Source organism: Zonotrichia leucophrys, chromosome 10, assembly GCF_028769735.1.
Source record: "Zonotrichia leucophrys gambelii isolate GWCS_2022_RI chromosome 10, RI_Zleu_2.0, whole genome shotgun sequence".
Classification (NCBI taxonomy): domain Eukaryota; kingdom Metazoa; phylum Chordata; class Aves; order Passeriformes; family Passerellidae; genus Zonotrichia; species Zonotrichia leucophrys.
The window spans coordinates 11,876,556-11,899,480 of NC_088180.1; the positions used below are offsets into that span (position 1 = coordinate 11,876,556).

The following is a 22,925-nucleotide window of genomic DNA, read 5'->3' on the forward strand; positions in this document are numbered from 1 at the left end:
ATTCAGGTAGTACCAAATTGCCAGAAAGGAAAAGAAGGAAAATCACTCCACTTGGATTTTTGGATGATGGTATTTTTTCTCCTGCAGCAGTCAGGTGGTGGAGGGGGTTGGACACTGTGGCTCTGGAGCAGTTTTTGATTAGCATTTAAAAAGCTGCTGTAACACACAACAATCAGGCATTGCACAGTGCCAGCCTTTAGCCAGGGACAGATGGGAAATGCTTTGTTCCTTTTGGGTGTGATGCTACTCAACAGACCAGTGCTGATACTGGCTGGGTCACCAGTGGCATTATATCAGTGTGATAGGAAAACCAGATATGTTAACCATCATTTCAATTAACAGTGATAATGGTAATAATGATTTTTAATAGGTATTTTATTTATTTATTTATTTATTTATTTATTTATTTATTTATTTATTTATTTATTAGTTTATTTTTTATTATTACATAGACATTGGTATTTTGGGAGGGGACAGTTAGAGCTTCAGTCTTTTCCCCATTTTATGGACAACGGCTACAACTTCTCAGAAACAGAAGCTTTTTTCTTTCTTACACCAGAATTGTGTTTCTGTTGAAGTGGGACAAGAGACATCTTTGTTTTTTGCAGAAGAGCAACTGCAATGCTCTAATTCATGGAGTTTATAACCCAAACTTTTTTCCCCTTAGATAATTTATTGGTACCTCTCAAAAAACCTGTGGCCCCATCTGTACTGCCTGTAACATCTGCTGCTTTTAAAGTTTTTTTTATCAGGTTTTTTAATCAGTTGTGTCTGAACAGCGGCTGGAGTTTGGTGTTGGCACCCTGCCCACCAGTTCTGTGGGAGGCACTGACCAGAGCACTGAGCACTCATTAAATCATTAATATTTAAATTAGTTGGCTGCCTTAATTGGTAGCAGAGTTACATGTCATCAGGGCTCTGTGTGCATTGGAAAGAGGTGAACAGCAAGGCCCTGGAATTTGCTTGCAAGGTGCAAGGATTGAACAGCACCATGAAGTGAGCTGGATCTTACTGTAACTTTATATATAAAGTTTTCTCTGTACTAAGGAAGACTGAATTATACAGGAATAAATGTAGTGCAAGGTTTAATAGATGTATTTATGTGACAATTGGTATTATTTCTGAGATTCATGCCTGAAGGCCATCTTGTATATTTGGGATTCTTTTTAACTTGCCCTTCCTGCAACTCCATTTCATTCAACTTCTTTTTGCAAAAAAATTTAGTAATGAGTCAGTTTGCATCCCCTCATCTAAAATGATATTTCAGAAGTGTCCAAAATAGTACATATGTGAAATTACATGAGACTTTTATATGAGTACTTTATTATTAATCCTGCCAGTTGTATCCACAGCCATACCATGTGCCTTGCCAACCCTAGATAGTCAGCTGCTGTCTTTCAGGTGCTGTTCAGCATATTAATCACTGGGTGGACTTTAGATAATTGCACTTATAATAGGATGCAGTTGCTAGGACCTTAATGGAAGCACAGACATGCAAATGCTTTGGCATTTCAGACAACAGTTGAGCACAAGATCTTGAAAAAACAACTGTCACCTTTAATGTGGGTACCAGGTAGTTTGTTGCGAACTAATGAGCTGTGCAACCTAATGAGGGCAAGACCACTTTCCTTTTTATCACCACTCCTCTCAGCCTCTGTTCCCACATAACATCACCATTTAAGCCATATTGCTCAGTGCTCAGATAACCCAACTAAGGCCTGAAATTATTTCAGCCATGTTGTTATTTCTGGCAGCAGTGATAAGCCAGGACAGCCTCACTTTCTGGGATGAGAAAATCAACTTTAGATTTGTAATCAGAGCAGTTCGTGTTCAAGAGACAGAGCTGTAGCACTTGAATACTGGAACTTTCTACAGGAAAGCAGAAATAAATGAGCTGCATTCATTTCCTTAGGTGTTGCTATCAGCTGGCAGGCCCTTTGCTTTCAGGTGAGGTATCTGTGCTTTAAGAAACATTATCCTGTACTAATCCTACACCGACACAGGAGGAGAGGAGATGGGGTTATGGTGGGGCTGGTAATTTCACTGTGATCTCACATTACACCTCTGGCAAAGGAAGAGAGAGAAGTATTTGTAGGGAGCTTCCTCCTGAGTAATTTCCTATTGAATCCTGTCACCGTTCCCTTATCACAGGCCCCTGCCCATGTCCTGACAGTGCTAAGACACTCCAGCTGAGCCTTACACTGTGAAATTGTGAACAGATCCCTTTGCAGAGTGCTGCAGGTCTCTCTGCCGTTTTGTTAAGGTTATCGTTGCCTTGTTGTTGAGGTTATTCAGTGAGGTACGGGCTGGGCTCAACTCCGCGCTGAGGGAGCAGCTCCTGGAGGGTTTCTGTGAAGGAGGAAAGGTGTGGCTGCAGCCCTGCTTTGTACACATCCCTCCCCATCCTGTGCTCAGAAGGGGGGTGGCAGAACAGCCCCTGAGAGAGCTCCGGGATCCGGGCAGAGAAAGCCGGGACACAGCGCAGCGGCTCCAGTGACGGACCGGCTGCTCCCAAAGGCCGCAAGCGCTGCATGAACAGCGCTAAATCTGGGGACACGGACAGACAGCGATTCCTGTGCTCCACAGCGCTGCGGAGAATAACCAAAGCTCTGTGAGGCAGCGGAGGGAGCATCCCTACACCCCGCAGATGGCAGCAGGAGCGGTGAGAGCTCCGTTTGGCCCTTGGTGCCCGGGAGAGGCTCGCAGAACGTCAGGGCTCGGCCGGGACCGGGAGCGCCGAGAGCCGAGACCGGCCGCGGCCACCAGAGGACGCCCGCGGACAGGGAACGGCCTGCTCCGGCTAAAAAATAGATAAAAATTATAAATGAATTATATAATATAATATAATATAATATAATATAATATAATATAATATAATATAATATAATATAATATAATATAATATAATATAATATAATATAATATAATATAATATAATATAATATAATATAATATAATATAATATGCATAAATATAAGTTGTAATATATAAAAATATATATTATCTAATATATGGTTATGGCTGTTGGACTCAATGACCTTAGGGGTCTTTTCCAAAATAAACTATTCCATTATCTTCTAGTCTATAATACTCTTTTAATAATTTATGTTCTCTTTATAATGTAATCTAAATGTTAAATCATGTTATATTTTATGAAAAAAATTATATTCTTATGTTTTTTGATCTTAGGTAACTGATCCACTCAGCCATCCCTGGTCCCAGAAGGACAGATACATATGCACATACACACACAGGGCAGCAGTGATTTCTGCCTGTGTCCTGGCAGAAGGTGAGGTGGAGGGAACCCTCTTCAAATCTCCTTTTGATTCCCTAGAGTTGGGTGCATTTCCATTTTCCTGGCCTGTCACCCCACTGTACCCCAAATACAGGCCTTTTCATGGCTGCAATATCCCCCTTCCCATTCCCATCTCCTTCCCTTCCTGACCCCCTCTCTCAGATCCTGCAGCTGTGACCAGGCAGTGAAAGGTGCTATGTCTGTGTGGACTGGCCAACAAATACAGACAGTGTCTGCTTGGCCTCTTGGGTTTGTCTTTTGAAATAAGTAGGGAGACAAAAATAAAATAAGAAATTTGCACAGAATATTTATTTTGATAAACATTGTGTACTCCAAACAACTACGTGTTATTTCAGTTGTAAGCCACAATCTTTTGGAAACGACGTCCCAAGAGCTCTTGTCATCATAAACCCGACAGTCAATGCACCACCACAGTCTGTGGACATAGAGAGCTTTCAAGTGCAAAGCAGATTATCAGAAAAGACACATTGCCAACCTCCTTAACAAACTGGACAATGCTCAACTCCTGTAAAAATGCTTCATATGTCTGCAATTTAGTTGTCTTAGTGCCATTGTAATAAATTAATAGAAAATATATCTTTTTTTTTTTTCATTGGAAAGTCTATAAGAAAATGTACAAACATCTAACTCCGAAAAAGGACCAGCTGTTTCGGTGACAGGTAAAACAAGCAACTGAACAGAGGCAATAAAACCCAAACATCCAAACAAAGAGACAAACAAACAAAATGCAACCAAAAAAAAACCCACTCCACCAATGGCAACTGTGTAGGCAAACATGGAAACATCTGCAGTAAAAAGACCTTACAGAGAGGGTCACTGCAGCTCGTGCAGGGGATGAGAATTGGGAAATTCACTGGTCAGAGTTCACTGCAGCTTCTAGAACAGGCAGAGACTGAGCAGGAGTCACTTGGCACAGAGCTCTTGTGACTGGGGATGGCAGCAGGCTCCATTCTGTCTCCAGAGGACAGAAGGATGTCACCTCTCACCAGGAGCCCTGGGCATTTCCCTGCACACAGCCAGGATGCTCTGCTGGCTGTGTGATTGATTCCCTGCAGGAATTCACAGCACAGGACCCTCCCCAGCTCCAAAACAGGCCCCACCTGCCAGGCTCAGCATCACAGCACAAGCTGCTGAAGTTTTTTCTCTTAATAAGGTGAGATCTTTTAGGAAAGGAAAAGAAAATGGTTTTGCCTAAAGCCAAGTCTTATGCTTTCACCCTGAGAAGTCCCAAACCAGTAAAATCAGATGCTACACTTCAGCACAAAGGAAACAAGCTGAACAAAGCAGTCTAGGGGACAGACCCACCTGGTGGGATGCTCCTGGGTGTTTGCACTCTTAGAGAGGGCAGGAGAGGGGAAATGGCCATGGCCAGTGGAGCACTGCAGAGGGCAACCCCAGCACTAAGCAAATCCCACTCCAGGCACATCCCAAGCCTGGCTCTCCTGCCCACCCTCTGCTAAGTGCTCATGAAGGAAAAACTCCTGTTTTGGTCCATCTCCTGGAAGCAAATGTGTTCCACCAAAACTGCTGCAATCAACAGCACTGGCTCAGGGCAGGGAAAAGGTTTAGACAACTCAAGCTGACAGACCCAAGGGAATTCCTGTTAGTCTCTTCCCTTGACTTCATGGATCTGGCACTGCTGTGGCCATCATGGGACATCAGATAAACGTTTTGAATGATCACAGTTGAAACACCAGTGAGACTGATTCTTTCATGGAATAATTTGCAAAATCCCCAAACTATCATAAGAATTTTCAGGAACAAACAACCCATCTCATTTACCTTTTACAAATGTTGCCCACTCACTCTGCAAACAGCACAAATGCCTAAGGAGCATTCATTACCAGACTCTTGTTGGGAAGCTTGGAGGGAACACTTGGCTCTTTTTTTTTTTTCTTTGTTAAATACAATACACATGACATTCAGTGAATTCAAAACAATTTTGTAGTAAGACTGAAAAGAACATTTCCAGTTTCAAAACCCAGGAGAGGCTTGAGTGGAATGTAACCTACAGTATATTTAAATTTTGTTCATGCTTGCTTTAACAATCAGAGCACCTTATCTAAACCAGTATCTGCACAGCCTTTGGAATGACAAACAAAATCCTTGCTTTTTAGTCTAATTTCAAGGTAGTATTTTTGATACTGTGGGGAAAAAGAAAAACCTAATTAATAAACAAAGTAGCCCTCAGCAATTGGAATAATTTATGTGGCAGTAGGGACAGGCAGAGATAAAGTGGGGAAATAAACCCAAGTCTTACTGGCAAGATTGACATTCTTTAAAAGCTTGTCATGATGTCTTTCACACTTCCCTCCTGCCCTCAGATTTCTAAGAACAGCCACAGCCTCCAGAAACGCCTGTGTGGTATTTTGGGGCAACTGACAGAAATATCACTGAACACCAGAAACGCTTCAGTATTTTACAAGATAATTTTAACATTCCACCTTCAAGAGATGCCCCTGTAAAGTCCTGATCCACTCTGATCTGCCATCATTACCCAGGTCTTTGTTTGAAGCAGGGGGAAAGGAGGTACAAGACATCCAAATAGTGCATTGGGATTCCCACTTTAATTCTTCAGCCACCTGGAAAGATCTCATCCAGGTCTCATGTAACCCTTACAGGAGGACCAGGACATAATATCTTAAGCCTGAAGACAGGATCAGAAAGTAAAACACAGCAGAGCAGTCTGATCCTGTTCCCTCTGATGTCCTGGGAAAGGCAAGGGCAGCTCACCCTATTTGATGCTGAATAAGATGAGTCCCAGTATTCCTAGTCAAAAATTGGAAGCCTTGAATTGGGATGGCATTAGCTGGCAACCATAAACTGATCCTGGATGTTGTTGTACAGAGGGAAAGGCTGAATGGGAAAGGCTGAGAAAATACATGTGCTAATTAACATTGCTCTCCTTCTAGCCTGCAGCTGTTTGTTGAAGGAAAATTTCATATTTGCACAGCCACTATTAAAACACCTTGATCCATAGGAAAAATGCAGTTTTCTGAGGAAGCAGGAATAGGTGGTTCCATCAGTCTCTGCTGGCATGTTTTGTCCACTCCTTCTGTCATTTCTTCCCCAGCTATGTGCCGTGGGCTGCATGTACAACACACACCCCAAAGAGCTTGATCCAACCTCACAGAAGCGTTAGGGGAAGTGCTTACTGTCCAGTTACACTTCCCAGCATCCAGGAAATCACTCAAACCCGATTGTCAACCAGTCTTTGAACTGGCATCCCATGTCTACGCGAGCAGCTAGTTGCACTACGGAAAAGTCAATTTAGAGGATGGTGGAAGCAACAACGCTTGATGGTCTTCAGAGAGGATGGTGGAAGCAACAACCCTTGATGGTCTTCAGACCAAGAGCTCCCCTTCAAGAGGCAGCAGCAGGATCAGTCTGTGCCAGGAGCAGGGCCTGCAGGAACAGCCCAGGCCTCGCTCAGTGCCCCCTGAGCCAGCCTGGCCTGGCCAGCCCCGAGCACACGCCGGTCACACATGTGGCTCTTCTGTCACGTGTGGCCACTCTACTACTTACAGTGAGATTTCTTTTTCAACAGCAACAACAACAACAAAATGCTACGCTGGCGATGCAGGCGGGCGAGGCCTGCGCAGAGCGGTCAGTAGTCTGTCCGTCTGTCCGTCCATCCATCCCACAGGGCGGTGCTGGCGGCCAGTAGGCACAGCAGGGTGTCCTCACAACTTCATTTTCTTCACCACAGGAATGGGCAGCGCTTGGTAGATTTTAGCTGAGTCCTCGCTGGTGGCCAGCCTCACCCAGACGGGGCGGAAGCCGCCTTTGAAGCCCACAAAAGCCATTTTTTCTGCAAATCAGAGCAAATACATTTGGAGTGTGCCAGAACCCCAGCTGTGTGCATGGCCACACCTCATGGCTGGAGGGCTGAAGGTGCACAGAAGCCACGTGTGTGACACACACACACACAGATGGAATCATCCCTAAAGCTCCTAGAGCTGATTGCAGCAATGTGCACGTGGAGCTGTATTCTAATGCAGTATGTGATGCCCTGAAATCAATGTGCTTTGTGCCATCAGGTCAGAATGTTTCAAGAGAAAACCAGCTAAAAACAGGTTCAAACAAGTAAAAAAATCCTGGTTTAGGGCATTTAGTGGGTGAAAAAACTCAATATTTCTATTATTAAAAGGTCTTTTTATCTAAGCTTAATCTGGAAAATCAAATCCCCTGAATTATTTACTTCTAAGAAAAACTGCCAGTATGTTTTTTCTATTTACAGTTTTAAATGGAGCGTGTTAACCAAAGCTGCAGTGGATGCAACCTTTCTGAATAAATAAATTACTGGTTCTAGGATGTTTTGAGCACATGCTGATAGAAACAAGCTAGGCAAAGTTTAGAAGCAGAAAAAACGGTCCCTTTTCTGGAATAATGGGAGGTTAGAAATGAGTTTTTAAAAACTGGTTACCTTTTAACCTAAAACCCTCTCCTGCTCCAAGTTTCTCCAGTACTTTAGTCCATGGTCCTCTTGAAATGAATCTTCCTTTAGATGTCACCAGCACTATGGAGCTGAAGGAAACAAAGAGGTTTGTAAATGGGTGAAGAGTCAGAACACCTTCCTCACTTCTTTGTCCTGAGCACTGGTAACTCCTGCCTCTGTGTGGCTTCAGCTTTAATGCTTCTCAATGCTTTCCAACAGTTTGGTCACAGATTATTTTTCCAGTCATGCAAAACCCATTAGAAAGCAGACAAAAGTCACTTTTTTAAATTTTAATTTTAAACATGGTTTTCTAGGATGATTTAAATGTTTCTAACCTGCAGTTCCATCCTGCTTTGCTCAGAGAAACCCATCTTCTCCCTGGGATGCCCTTAGCAAGTCTCAAGCAATTTCTTGTTCTTTCATTAGCAGATTAAACCTGAATAAATTCATTTCCACTAGACTTTTGTTGACTTTACTTTTTTATTCCTTTCAGTGTGCTTCTCTTTAAAAAGTGTGTTAATATTATCACTGCTATTACTAATCAGGAACTGGACTTAACCAGGATTGGGATTTTTGCAAAGCAGGATGATGGCCTCTCTGAAAAGACTACATATTTTTTATATGAAAAAAGTGAAAAATTACCATGCTTCCCTGAAGTAACTATGTGATGTGATTTTTGAAACCTCTAGAATTATTTAAGACAATAGAAACACATCTGCCTGCACCTGCATGGCACTCTGCTCAAGCTTCCCCCAAGTCTCTAGAGTAAATGCCAGAACAATATCCAGTCAATCTGCCCACAGCTATTTCAGATCATTTGTCAATAAAGCACTCATATTTTTAATAAATCAGATTTCCAAACAGATTTAATAACAATTAAATATATTCACTTCCCACAAGCACTCCACAAGCTAATGTGGGAACATCCCCTTTGGTTAATGGGGTTTCTGATGTGGTTCCAATTCTCCCTCCAGCAGAAGAAGCCATTGTCCTCCAAGATGCAGGAACATCTCTTGGCTACTTATCACTTATTTCCAAAACTCTTCATTTCTGGCTGCCCATACTTAAAATAAAAAATAATCCAGCCTTTAGGCCTGGGCAAGAAATGTGCAAAGGGGAATGTATTTTATTAGTAGAATTATCTGCAATTTGAGAAAGCATATATGCAGTAAAAAAATGCAAGCTGTGTGCATCTGTATGGATCAGTGCTTTGTGAATTTAATTCTGCAGTTTGTCTATAACCCACAACATAAATGTAGCTCTGCAGTTTACTAATCACATGCAGCCCTGCACATTATCTGGGGCTCAATCAGTCCCTGAATCAAAGAGTGCATCCTGCTGCTGCCTGCATGCCCTGCACACATTTGGGCTCTTTTGGAGCCATCAGGCACAAAAATACACTGGGTGCATTGCTCTGCTGTTGGGTGATAAAATCCAAGAAAAAGATGAGTGTTCTGCAGCATTCTTGTACATTGCCCCTTAGTGAGAACAGATTGTTTACTCACTGATCTTTGATGTTGTTGACATAATTCTCTATCTGTGCTGGGATTCCTTGTAGAATGGAGTTTTTGAATGTCACTCGATCAACAACTTTTCCATGGTGTCCATCAATCACTACCAGCTGGATTCCCTCTTCAGTGAGGAAAAACCTGACACCATCAACCTGGGCAGGGGGAAAAACATCCTTCATCTCTCACAGTAACACAATTGCAAACAACCACCTGTGAGAAGCACTTGAGCCACAGGACTGCTCTTTGTTTCAAAGGGCAGAATTCCAGCTCTCTGAGATCCTGCTATCCTGCGTATCAGGAGAAGATACACCCCTTTTTTATTTCCCCCAAAATACAAAGCAGAAATGACTCGAATTTAACTCTCCATGGAAACTTTGTAAGCAAGTTTTCCATGAAGATAAAGCAAGTGGTGTAGAATTGCACGCCATTAGGTTCATTGAGAGGATTTGCTCACCTCAATGTATGCAAAGTCATCCCTCAGGTGGAAGTACTGTTTCTTGTAAGTTTCTATTTTCACTTCAATTAGGTGGTCCTTGGTCTTCTGTTTGCAAAAAAAAAAAAAAAAAAGAAAAAAAAACCAACAGATTTTCTAGTGAGAATGTCCATTACCTGAATGCTGCATTTTAATTGAAAACATTTCAAACCCTGAAATTCAATCAACAAGGAAGCTACATAATAAGCACTGACCTGCCAAATTAAATTGCTAATGAATCTGGGCACGATGGTAACCTCTCTGCTCATCCTGTCACCAGTTAAGCTGTCTCACTGAATGGCAGAGTGATTCTTACTTTGCAGAACTGACACATAATTCTCCAAGGCTTTGCTGTGTATTCCAGTTTCAAGGGCAATGAGTGAAAAAACCCAAATAACAGATAAATACCTCACTTCCTCCCCCAGAATCAGACTGGATACTGGAGACTGTGTCATGCATTATATAAATGAGAATAATTCAGCTCTACTATTCAGTCCCCTGTGTGTCACTGCTGTCCTTACAGCCTGGAGGAGCTGGAGGCTCCAAAATTACATTCACTGGACCAACCTGTCTTCCAGCCCGTCAGTTTTCACCCTGTGCTTTCAAGAACAGCACATCACATCACAGCCCCAAAAGAACAAGCACAGAGCTTGCAGTGGCTCTCCACACATTGCAAGAATCTGTTTCATATTATTTCACCTGCCTGAAACATTCCAGAAAATCAGGCACAGCATATGCTGACCCTGGAACAAAGTTTTTCTATATCTGTGTGCTCAGTATGTGCCAGATTTACACGAGCAGTGATTCTGTGATAAGAAATCAGCTGCTTTACCAGTTGTGCACTGGAGAGCTTCTTTGGCATTGGCACTTCCACTATTGGTGTCTCAATGTACTTGGGGTAGGCTGTGGCTTCACAGTCGCTGACACCAGCTGTCTTTGGGATCACAGCTTTGATTCTTATTCTCTCACAGCCCTTTACAGAGCAGAAGGCAAACTTCTCCTTCTCATTTTGAGCTTTGAGTTTCAGAAACAGCAACCTGTAGGCAGGAAAAAAAAAACAAACAGCATCTTTCAAACATTTTGTGCAAAAACCTACTGGTTTGGTGGACTCTTTCCCATGGTTTGCAATAATTTGCATTGCAGCCCTTGGCCCTGTGTTTTATAGTGCCCAACATCTCACATGCAAATAAAAGGGAACACTCATCCCAGAAATAGTTTAGGGAGCTCATGGAAAGTGAAACAGAGAAATCAGAGAGCACCTGAACACCTTCTGAGCTCTATTCTATAGTGATAGATAAATATAGAAATACATGCTTTGTATTTTAGGTCTTTCTTTCTTTCCCATTATTTTAATCCTTTAAAATAACAGGCTTTGCACTTAGTTCCTGAGCATCCCTGTCATGGTGTTTATAAATAGTTGTTGTTCAAAACAATAAGGGCTGTGCATGTCTTCAGTTAAGTTTTGTGGTCAGCACTTTACTTTTGTCTTTTTCTTTTTTTTTTCCTATTCTAATTTGTATTCACTTGGAAAAGCATTTCCCAGAGTAATTGGCAGTGCAGCAGAGGCTGTGAATGACTGGCAGGCCTGGAGTCCCAGGAAAATTAAACACTGGTCACATTCCCAGAAAACCTTCCTGGTTTGGTTCAATCCCCACTAGTGGCATCAGGCAAACAGCTCCAGCAGCATTCCCAAAGCAGCAATGCCCAAACCAGCCAGGCCTGCTGTCTTACCCAGTGTCCTCATCCCAGTAGTAGTACCCCTTGGTAGGGTATCTGTGCTCCAGTTTCTCCATTTGGGAGGTTCTGTAGAAGGTCCCAGTCTTGTATGTTTTCTTCAAGAGACGGTTGTGGATGTCTGAGAGAATGGAAAATGTTGTCCCTTTAGGATAGCAAAACCCTACTTGGATCCAGTCATTCCTAAAAATAGCAAAGACCCACATTGTAACAAGTTATAACATAACTATTATTTTCCTGGGCATGCTAGAAGCCAAACTATAAATAATTTACAATAAGTTTTTTTCCTGTCCAGTTAAAATTTTCATGGTTTAGAATGGAATAATGCAAAACAAATTAGACATAACAATCATGGTTTAGTTAAGCAATGTAGGGCAGATCTGCTCCTGCCTTCTACACCTGTGACTTCCAGGCACCAGGAATGAATTAGCTCTGAACCTCCAAAAATGAACTGAGTTATCTTACAGAGCTTCCTGGGGGAGGAAACAGGAACCTGAGATGGCTCATGAAAAGATGAACTGAATGGACTTCCTGGAACAGGCATGGTCCTTCTGGAAGAGCTCATGAGGTGATGACCTCACCCATTAGAAATGTGCAGTTACACGATTGTGCTGGAATGCTGGGACTCAGTTCACTCACTTGTTGAAGTTGATGAGCCATATGGCCAGCTCTTCAGGGGCTGTCTTGTCCCAGTGGATGGTGTAGCCTTTCCTCAGAGTTACAACTGGCTGATACTGCTGGTAATGAGTGCTTTTGCTCAAAGCCCCTTCCAAGTAGAGTGGGTGATTGTGGTAGTCATTTTTTATTATTTTCATTTTCAGGTTGGCTGGCTTGTAGGCTTGGATGTATATCTGGATGGAAAAAACAAACCAACCAAACAAAAAGAGAGATCACCAAGGATTTAATGAACTACAGTGAAAGGTTCAGATACTCAATAGATGTGAGCTGGAGCAAGTCCTATATGCTGGGCAGGAACCTGTGGGCTGTGCACTTATGTTCAATTTCTTAGGCTTCCATTTCAACAAAGCAAACTGTTTTCAGGAAAAAAAAAAAAGACTCATTTCCTCATCCACTGAGTTCAAGGGCATGTGCCAGAGGCTGCAGCAGGGCTGAGATATTCCACAGCACCCTGCAACCCTCAGCAGCAGGACAGTATCTGCCTCAGACATCTGAATTGTGCTGAACAAGGATCCTTCTGTCTGGCTTTCAGAAGCCTGAAACCCAGCTCAGTGGTTAGAAATTGGTTGTAGGGGCATTGCACACAAAAAACCCCCAACTGTTGCAAAACACAAGACAAAACCAGGCCCTCTCAGCAGAGGAAAGTGAGGGCTCTCATGGCAGCAGCACTCAGGGCTCCTGTGGTGGGAAGAATGGTTTGGTGGTCACACACAGGATGAAAGACCATGAAAGCTGAAGTCTAATTTCGACTCATCAGCACATTTCCCATAACACTGTGGGCAGCACTTCCTTCCATAAATCAGGGGAAAATAACTAGCTGACAGCCCATGGATTTATGAATATTAATCTGTGCATGCCCACGGAGCTCTCAGGAGGCTTCAGGCAGAAGTTGTTGGAGCTGTCAGCAGCCAAGGCCAAGGTTTCAGGTAATACACCACAGTATTTCCCATGTTCAGAACCACCTGTGCAGACATGCTGATAAACAAACACTGAGCACTCTTAAGTCCATTTCTACAGGTCAAGCTTTAAAGTGCCAACAAATTTTTAAACAAACCAAAGTGATAATGACACTGCAAGGTGAGCGGCCTTACCTGTGCAAAGTGCCCACTGCAGATGGAGCCTCTCCAGTCGGGCACATCAATGCAATCAGGGTGCTTGATTAACCAGTTATCCTCTTTGATCAGGTATGAGCCTGGGTATTCTGACACAGAACCATCCACATCATGAAAAACTGATGTTTTGTCACCATCCATATCCAGATCATTGAACCACGGGCCAGGTTCTCCAAAGAAGACTCTTGAGGTAATCTAAACAGAACAGTGGAACAAATTTACATCTCCAGAAAGGAATTCATCACTTAGAGTACAAGAAAAGGATGCCCTTGGTCACTACTGGCTCAATTTACCCATTTTCTGACTTAAAAGGTGTGTTTGATTTGTTAGGCAGAGCAGACACACATTTCCCTGCTGACCATGGGGGAAAGGCTAAAAAAAACCACAATTTCAGCCTCACCAGTGGGAAGGTTTATTTGAAAATTCTAGACAAAGGTTCAGGACTCGGGGCAATTTCACGAGAGCCACTTCAGTCATTGTTTGCTAACACAGCTTCAAAGTTCCAAGCCATGTGAAGTCATACCAATGTGGGAAACAGCCCTGGGAAATGGCTGCTCAGGCAACTTCTGACTGATATTTTTATCCAGCATAAATAAATGTAATGTCACCAGCCTGCCTTGTGCAATGTGAGAGCGACCAACCAACACTTTTAGGGGAATTTTGCCTTTCCCATCATATTTGGCACTGGTCAGCACTTTTCCTGACCTGTGAGCAAGCCTGCTAATTTTTTGAAAATTAGGCAACACAAATCATTTCAGCCCAACCACTTTATTTATTTATTTGTTTGTAATGTTTGGCAGCCGGATTTAACAGCTGCTAAAGGTGAACCTCAGTGAAACAGTTAGCATGTATTTGTGCAGGCAAATACAAAAATAACTCAAAAGAACAGACCCCAGGACGGGCTCAGACCAGCACCCAGAGGTTCATACTGTAATTCAAAATTTGGCAAACTCCTTTTGGCTGGACTCTGCTCTCATTTATGTCTGCAGAACTGGAGTCTGGTCTGGAATTACCCTAGTGTGCAGGGCTGCAGAATTATCCTGCATCAGCTCAGTTTCACTGGCTGTTCCCCAAAATCAGTATTTTCTGCTTCTAGGTCAGTCTGGCCTTTCAGAACAGACTTCCTTCTGTTGCTTTAATATTATACCACTGTCGAAAATAAAGAGGGGCTGATTCTTCAGTTTCTGAGCCGTACAGAAATGGAAATTATTTTCACTTCACTGTTGCTATGAGTTTTTTTTTTAACAATCCCTGCATCTGTTTTGCTGCAAACCTGATGGATACAATTGGATCTTCTTGTTATTGCACCCATCATATTTAATTGTTGTTAAGCTTCTGGCAAAGACAATGGGCAAGATTTTCTGCTTTTTGCCCACAGCCCCATTTCCAGGGCAGGGAGGGCTGTCTGGGAGGGTGTCAGGACCCAGGACATCCCTCTGGCTGTCCAGGACAGCCAGGACCCCTGCCAGGGGGTTCAGAAGCCCTGGCACAGAGCCCAAAACACCTGTGGTTTCAATTATGACCCGTGAAGCAAATTACCAACCTTAGATGAAGATCAGCAAGCCACAACAGTTCAGGTAAAATATTAGTGAGGTTATCATGGGGTGGAAAAGTAGATTTTGGAGTTTTGGTATGGGGGTTCAGGAGGCAAGATGGAGGGAACTGGGCATGTCCAGCCTTTCTCCTTCTTCTTCTTGGCCTCCATCTTCTGTTGTGATGTTGACACTTACAGATTGGTTTAGAGTAGAAGCTCACTGTCTAACATAGGTGATAGGTATTGGAAAGTAATTGTAAACATTGTATATGTTGTTTTTGGTGTAAAGACATAACACTGCCCCAGGGGCAGGCAGGGTGCCTGGAACTGTCCTGCTGGATGGACCTCGGCGGGGCAGGAGAAAATTTTTTATAGATAAGATACAACAAACAACCTTGAGACAGAGAAATTAAGAGCTCTGACTCCTTCTTCAAGCACTGGGCTGGGAAAAGAGACTTTTAACAATCTCGGGGTCACTCTGACAAGCTAACCATCCCTACAGGAGGGGACTCACGGGGACATCCTCGAAGCGGATGGCGGTGACGTTGTTGTTGGGGCAGCTCTGCCAGGCGTTGTTGAGGCGGAAGGCGAGCGCGCTCGTGTGCCGCCCGTCCAGCGCCGCGAACTTGCGGAACGTGCAGTTCTGGACGTTGATGGGCCCGTCGTAGAACTGGATCCCTCGGATGGGGAAATCCCTGGAATGCATTCAGAGAGACTTGGTCATGGCACGTTAGCATCAGGAGATGTGTTCTAGACACGCACGGTCCCACAGCACTTTCAATTCTTGCAGGCCGTAGGATGACTCCTAAGTTCCTGCTTTGGAAGAGAAGGGATTTCCCTTCTTTTCAGCTCTCTTATCCTTGCAAGTTCAGCTCAAGTTCTCTCATGTTGAATAGATCATCTTTATTTAGCCTGCACTTCTCCAGGGAAGGAAGTAACAGCAATGCCAAAGGACTGAGCTAAAGATGAATAAATTTGTGTTTGCCATCAGAAATGAGTTCTGCAGCAGTGAAACCTGAAACTCAGCAGAGCTGTGCAGATTCCTTGGGCTGAGTAATGGCAGGGCTAAAAGAAGTCCCACCACATCTTTCAAAGGGATTTGGAAAGAAGCATTGCAAATCAACTGCAATTAAAAAAAAGTTTTTGAAAATGAGGAAAAGTCCTACAATTTATAGAGCTAAGAAGAGTTGAGGAGCAGATTAATCTTTATCAGCCTTTCCTGATATCAGCTGCAAGGTAAAGAAGACACCATCTTCTTACCAATTAAATGAACAAGATGCTTAAGGTCTTTAAGAGCTAAGATAAGACGTTTCAAATTTCACTTATAACAAATAAATTTGTACCCTTCCTCGTATGATCCCTTAGAGAATTCCTGCCTGCTCCAGTGCATTTGTTCTGAGTTTCTGCATACAACATCCAAGATGAGATATGTCCACATATGTGTAAAGGATATTAGGAGAGCCATAGCAGAATGGGTTTTCATTATTGGTATAGTTTATAATAAGTCTCCAGCATCACTGCTGAGAACAAAATTGAGGCCTGCAATATGTCAGAAAAGCATCAGTTGAGCTGTTTGCTCACTGTGGGGCTACTGTAGTGACAGCACTGAGCACACACATGAGCACACGGATGCCTAGGAAGGGGCTTCTGTGAGCCTTCCTGGCAGCTGATGGAGCTCAGCTCACTGCTCAGCACTGCTGATCACACGTCCAGAGGTGCCCTGCTAGCACAGAGTACTCTTGCTGTCCTCTCAAATCCCCTTGCAAAGGAAGGAAAGAGGAGCTTGATCTGTCTTGGCAGCCTGCAAGGATGTACCTGCCAGCAGCAGCTGCACAGTGAGGACTCTGGGATTGGGAAACATGAAATTAAATCCTTTCTGTGTAATGGTTATTAAACTGAGCAGCGCTGGGGAAACCACACTGGGCTGGATTTGTGAGTGAGTGCTTTGATGTGCTGAGCAGAACTTACGGGCCGATGGGCAGGGTCCTGCCCCGGTGATCCAGACCCCCAGGCCCCCAGATCTCATTGTCCATGGTCTCTGTGCCCAGGTTTCCACTCTCACCCACAAACAGGCTGTTCTTGATCTCCTGCTTGGAGCCGTCGTCGTGAGGGAAGGTGCCACCGCTGGGAAGAAAGGGCTGGAGGTGAAAGGGCTGCTGACAGCCAGCCCTGTGCCCTGCCACCCATCCCTGCCACCCAACCCTGCCACCCAGCCCTGCCACCTAGCCCTGTGCCCAGCCCTGCCACCCTTACCTCGCCAAGGTCAGCCCAATGCCATTGTCAGCAAACCTGCCGAGAGAAGACAGATGCTTCAGAAGAGATTTGGGGTCACTTTGGTTTGTCATGTCAAACTATAACAAGCAAACTAGTGGGGAATAGCAGGGATTAATTACTGTACAGTGCTCAGGGGGACTTGGGTTTTTCCAGACTTGTTCCCATTCCAATTTTAGAAGTTTCTCTCTTGGCACATCCTGCAGAATTTGCGGATTACATGAAGCAGCAGACACACACCTGACTGCTCCAGCTGGGGTTAAGATGGTGATTACTAGCTATAGTTTACTTGCCTAATAAAGTTTTATCCCTTTGTCTAATGATCACACGCTTTTCTCTGGTAGATAAAACAATCATGCTTATCTCCTACTCCAACCAGTTTTCATTATTTGATGTTGCTTTGCCTTACACACTGTGCTTCCCTGTCTTCATGTTTCACAAACTGCTTCCATAAAAGAGATGATAAAAAAAGAGCAGGTTGGCTTCTCTTTCCTCAACAGGAATAGAGTGACCAAAACTTTCTTATTAAAAATAATAATAAAAAAATTAGAATATCTTTCTATTTTGCTGAAATTTCAGGATAAAATAAATCACAGATGTTGGTCATTGACTGCTGCTTAGAGAAATGCCACTATGAACTCATAGTTCAAGTGAGTCTTGATGGTGTCTTCACACCAGCATCACCTCCCACGTCTGTCACTGATGCTGGCAGTGACTGGGAGCAGATCCCCTCCCTGTGCTGCTGTCTGTAGGTGGCAGCCCTTCCCACCCTATGGCCTCCTTGCGTCCCTGCAGGCCACATTAGCGCTGGCCCTGTTAATGGGACACATAAATTAGATTCTAGCCATAGAAAAGGAAATGGCTCTGGCTATAAAGACAATTACAGTTTGATGGCTGCTTCCTCCAATTCACACACACTCAGAGATTTGCTGCTGGAAACTCATAAAGCACTTGGTGTTTTAGCACCCTGGCAAAGGATATTCAGCAACGCAAATGTCCCAGTGACCCGAGTGGGATCTGTGAGGACAACACTTGCTGGCCTTAGAGCAGGGTGGATTCTTGTGGGTCATAAGAAACACAAACTGCATTGCTCAATATGACATTTGTGAGTGTTCTGCTACAGCCCCATTCTCACCAGGTCACTGCTGCCAGCTTATCCCACTAGCTGCTTTAGGAGGTTTGGGTCACTCCAAGGTAAGGCAGCTCTGGCTGGGAATTGGACACCAGATATCAGCGTGGCAGCCCTTCCCACCAGGGTTATCACAATACCCCTCCTAAAGGGGCTTTTTCCTTCTTCTCCTCTTTGCTAGGATTGATATCAGGAGCCTGGCTCAGAAACAGAAACTGCAGCAGATCATCTGTTTTCAAGCACAAAACAAATATCAGCTCTAGCCAGGGCAGGAAATGGCCTTCAAAGAGCACAACACACACTTGCCCAGACTCTCCCTTGCTGCTGGGATGCATAGTTTTATGTCTGCTCCATCAGTACCTGCTTATTCAGCATTACACTGAACCACATAAAACTGATCTGTGACCAGCCTGAGCCAGGAAAGGTGGTGCATTTCACTGTTTTCTTTTCAAAGCACTTCATCTTTAATATTTAAAAAAAATAGGTTTTACTTTTAGTTATTTGCATCTGTGTGTCTGTGTGTGTGTATTTCGTCAATTGTGACAATTTATTGCTGGTCAGCATTACACAGAGACACAACCTGAGGCATCCCCAGCTCAGACAAAGCAGGTTTTGTTTGTGTAAAATAATGCCTGTGGTGGCTTAACATTTCATCTTCCTTTCAGTCCTGGCCATATGAAAGGTGCAAAGCGATATAAATAGTCTGAACCACAGCTATGCTTGCCATAAACACCAGGCTGAACTCTGAGAGTTGAAATAAGGCAAAACTCACTGGCAGTTGTCCAGCCACACATCTCCACCTCGCAGCCAGGCCCCGTGATCCTGATTCTTGTAGGCAATAAAGCCCTCAATTATTGCAGGTTCCCTGGGCTTCAGAGGATCAGCATCCTTGTGGGGGCTGTACCTGCAGGCAGAGGGAGAGAGGAAAGGTTGGTTGGAGAGGGAAGGTGGCCTTGCTGCCTGAACATCTGCTTTATGGTAACTCAGGAACAGCTTTGGGACCACTCTCCATCCACGTAGCGTGTCTGCTCAAGCTGTGGTGGCCAGGCCCAGCTGCCAAGGGAAGGAAGGTCCAGGCAAGGCAGTTGTAAAGACCTGCTCCAAGTTTCCTTTCACCATTCCGGTGTTGTATTGCTGATATATTGCTGAAAGCATGGAAAGTTTATTATTGCTCCCAAAAGTTCCAGATATATTTATTTTTAATCTCTTACAGCTATCCTTTAGCATGTTCCTGTTATTTAGATAAATATCCTTTTGTTTTCCCTTTTGAGCATTCTTATCTCCTAACTCTGGCTATAGTGTGGCCATGAGTACCACTGCCAAATTTTCTTGCTGTGGAAAGGAATTTGAAAATCTTGGAGAGGGGCTGAGAGTATGTCCTTCACTACTCCCACTACACAGGACACATGTACAAGATTTAGTGACCCTGAAGTTCTCAGTATGATGAAATATTGGCCTGATTTGGTGAAAAAAAGCAGACAGAAGCAGAAACTGCAGCAATGTGTGCCCTCAGCTGCTCCCTGACAGCCCCTGCTTGGGCTACAGGATCTGAGCAAGGTGATGCTGAGCCTGGCTGTCACTTCCCCTGTCCTGAGGCTCCTTTCTGCTCTCGGAGGAGCATCCTCCATCACACTGCACAGCTTAGAAAACCTGACAGATGAGTATCCAACTCAGTGCCAGCAACGCATGGTCCAGAGATTAAAATTCATTCCTCACCATGGAAAGCAAGGCCAAGCTGTCAAATTTCTAACAGATATTCAATAGCACTTTGCTTTGCTTAATAAGCCATCATATCAATCTAAAACTGAGCATCAGGCTGATAGGGTTCCAATAAATGAATAGTGCTTTGGCAGCTTCATCACTGTGAATTTACTTTCAGAGACAGATTTAGTATCAGCTCTTGTGAATTCCCCAGGCATTGTTAAGTACAGATATTTTGAGATGGATTCCAATTTCATTCACATCCATGATAACTACAGGGTCCAGAATTTGACTTGGACATTAAATGCTGTTACTGAATGCAGAATAATCTCTCCAATTCTGTCACTGTCCAGCCTAGCTCACAGTTTGCTCCAGCCAGCCCAACTTCAGTCATTTATTCAGTTCAGTCTTATCACGTGAAAGGTGGAAAATGGAATAAATAATCTGAGCTGTAGTTTGTGCTGCTGGGTAATCCCCAAGCACAACCATGAGTGCATTATGAATTGTTTGCCTTCCAAGGGCCATTCCTGCCCTTGTATGGCAAGGGAGAAATTGCCTTTTCTAACCACTAACTGCGCCTGTGGCAGCAGGCAGCTCCCCAAGGCACGTGTTCAGCTGCTTGGAAAAGCAGCATCAGGCTCCCAAGAGCAGGCTGCTCTTAAAATATTTTTTTAGCAGCTACTTTTACCATTGAATTAATCACTTCAATTAACTGAGCATTTAAATAATGTAAATAACATTCCCTTTTGAACATCTTTTAGCATCAGCTGCTAGCCAGGGTGATGTGGATAACTGATATCTGAGCTCCTGCCTGGGCTCTCCTGGGAAGGAAGATGGATCCCACCCCAGTACTGCTTACTACAGTAGTCTGGGTAACCCACACCCCAGAGATGAGAAGGAGATAGAGTTGTCATTCTCCCCTGCTGAGCAGAGGCTTTCAGCATGTTTCTATTCCTTACATGGTTTCTTCTGTCAAGAAATGCAGTTGTGGGGGAATGTAAGTTAGGGTGCAACTGGAGGCAACTGGTCTGTTAGGAAAGAAACAAGGAAATTTGAGAGTATTTAAGTCCTTTTACATGTCTGGGGGTTGGTAACTTAAGAGCCAGACTCAACCTCTGATGAGATATAAGGGTGCAAGTGCAGCTCTTTCATCAGCCTCCTCTGGGGCCAGCTCTGGGGAGAGAGTGGGTTCTCAGAAGCCACCAGACCACACTAGGTCTGCTGATATGATACAATCTCCAGAGAGGTTTCCATTATTTCTAAATTACTCCATTAGACCATAGAGAGGCTGTGCACAGAAATGAAGGATTGCTCTGTGTCTTTAATTGTGATTGTTTCTGCAGTGTCAGATTTGGAATTAGACTGAAATCTGAAATCAAAGCATGAGCCCCATGACATAAGCACTCCCTGTTTAAGCAGGTTCTAAAAGAATGAACAAAATTAATAGCATTCCCAAGAAGTACTGAAATTTCTTATTCCTAAAAAACTCTTGCAGCAACTCCTGCCCAGAGGGACTGTTGACCAGGCAGTGAATTTTCTTCCTTATCTAAAAAATTCAAAAAATCAATGGAACACCCTACAGCAGATGTAATATCCAAGCCAGCTCAGCTCAGAGCTAAAGGATGAGGATGAAACCAGAAGGGTGTGGGTGTTGAGGGTCCCTTATAAAGGAGAATGGAGAGATTAAGTCAGAAATGGCAAGGGGTATCTAAGTGAAGACCCTTTCCTCAAAAAGAGCCACTCCAAAGGCATTGCAATGATCCCTGTGAGCTTGCCTGGGGCAAATTCAGAGCTTTCAGTCAGTGTTTAAGAGAAGTCCTTTCCAAATCAAGCTATGCAAAACACTTTACCTCCCAGAAATCAGTGTCAGGATAGGTCTTTTGTCCTTGGCAGACGCTGGGGTGGTTTTAACGCCATTATCGATGATCATTCCAGCCTAAAGGAAAACAGAAATGCAATTATCACAGTATATTTATGAATTTTACAGCTCTTTCCATCTCCAGACTCTACCCCCAATTGTTCTAAGCCAAAGTCACCGCCATAATGCTAAGAACAGCTTCTGTCAATATCATGTGAAACAGAGGGCTGCCATGATTATCCAGACTTGCATATACCCCCCAAAATGGCTGCAAATTTCCAAAGCTGCACTTTTCTCATAATTGCATGTAATCCCACACACCTAAACCTTCAGCTTCAGTCTAAAGCCCTCAGTAACACAACATGGCACACTAAGGAGCAAATCAGCAGAGACAGCGATTAGACACAGCGGCCGTGTTTATCCCTCCAGAAGCTGTTCAGGTAATTGCCAGTATTGGCAGCTGAGGTGTATCATTAGACAGGCTGCCAGCAGATGCTCCTGGAGGCAGTATTTCAGGAGCACGGAGGCAGGGAAGCAGCCTGAGCAGAGGGGAGAGCCGCTCTGGATGCCCAAGCGCCAAGCGGAGCAGGTGCCAGCTGGCCGTGAGTGCTCCCACAAGCTGCCTTATCTGAGCCACAAACAAGCAGAGCTCCAAGGGAAACAGAAGGCACAGGCACTAATAGCTTGTGGGGCTGGAGGGAGGGATGGGGTTTGTTCTGAGGGCAGCATTCCCATTGCTGCAGACTCACCCGGTAGTTGGAGTGCGCGCGGTTGTTGGAGAATTTCCCCATGGGCATGTGCTCCGAGTAGCCGGGGGAGTACATGCCTGCCGAGGGGCCTGTGGGCACGTGGTGCAGCACAAACCAAAAGCCTGTTTCCTGAGAGAGAGAAGGGACAGCTGAGACTTTGCTGACAAGAACATAGGCCCGGGGATTTCAGGACAAACCACAGCCATTGATCCATGTAACGCTCTATGGAAGAGTTTAATGCACACGAACTTGCTCTTACATTGTAACCCATGTAAGAGTTTAACGCACATGAAGAGTTTAACGCACATAAAGATGTAAGAACACTGCATCCCATGTAAGAGATTAACGCACATGAATATTGATATTCACCCTTCTGATCTTCAGGGTGCCTCAGGTTAAGTTTTGGCATCGATACTGGAGCA

General features: G+C 44.1%; 1 protein-coding gene across 2 annotated transcripts in view; it reads right to left on the reverse strand.

The window, feature by feature from the left end:
- Positions 1-3,585: 3,585 nt before the first annotated feature.
- The window catches only part of CEMIP (cell migration inducing hyaluronidase 1), a 100,474-nt gene continuing 81,134 nt past the window's right edge, over positions 3,586-22,925 (reverse strand). For both annotated transcript variants that reach the window (XM_064721989.1, XM_064721988.1), the window contains exons 16-29: positions 22,504-22,632; positions 21,747-21,832; positions 18,968-19,099; positions 17,049-17,084; positions 16,764-16,919; positions 15,310-15,490; positions 13,241-13,456; positions 12,111-12,322; positions 11,469-11,654; positions 10,570-10,774; positions 9,720-9,806; positions 9,260-9,417; positions 7,743-7,843; positions 3,586-7,127 (exon numbers count right to left, since the gene is read on the reverse strand). In XM_064721989.1, the coding sequence (XP_064578059.1) occupies positions 7,000-7,127; positions 7,743-7,843; positions 9,260-9,417; positions 9,720-9,806; positions 10,570-10,774; positions 11,469-11,654; positions 12,111-12,322; positions 13,241-13,456; positions 15,310-15,490; positions 16,764-16,919; positions 17,049-17,084; positions 18,968-19,099; positions 21,747-21,832; positions 22,504-22,632 (2,013 nt within the window). In that variant the 3' untranslated portion in view covers positions 3,586-6,999. The remainder of the gene's footprint in view (positions 7,128-7,742; positions 7,844-9,259; positions 9,418-9,719; positions 9,807-10,569; positions 10,775-11,468; positions 11,655-12,110; positions 12,323-13,240; positions 13,457-15,309; positions 15,491-16,763; positions 16,920-17,048; positions 17,085-18,967; positions 19,100-21,746; positions 21,833-22,503; positions 22,633-22,925) is intronic.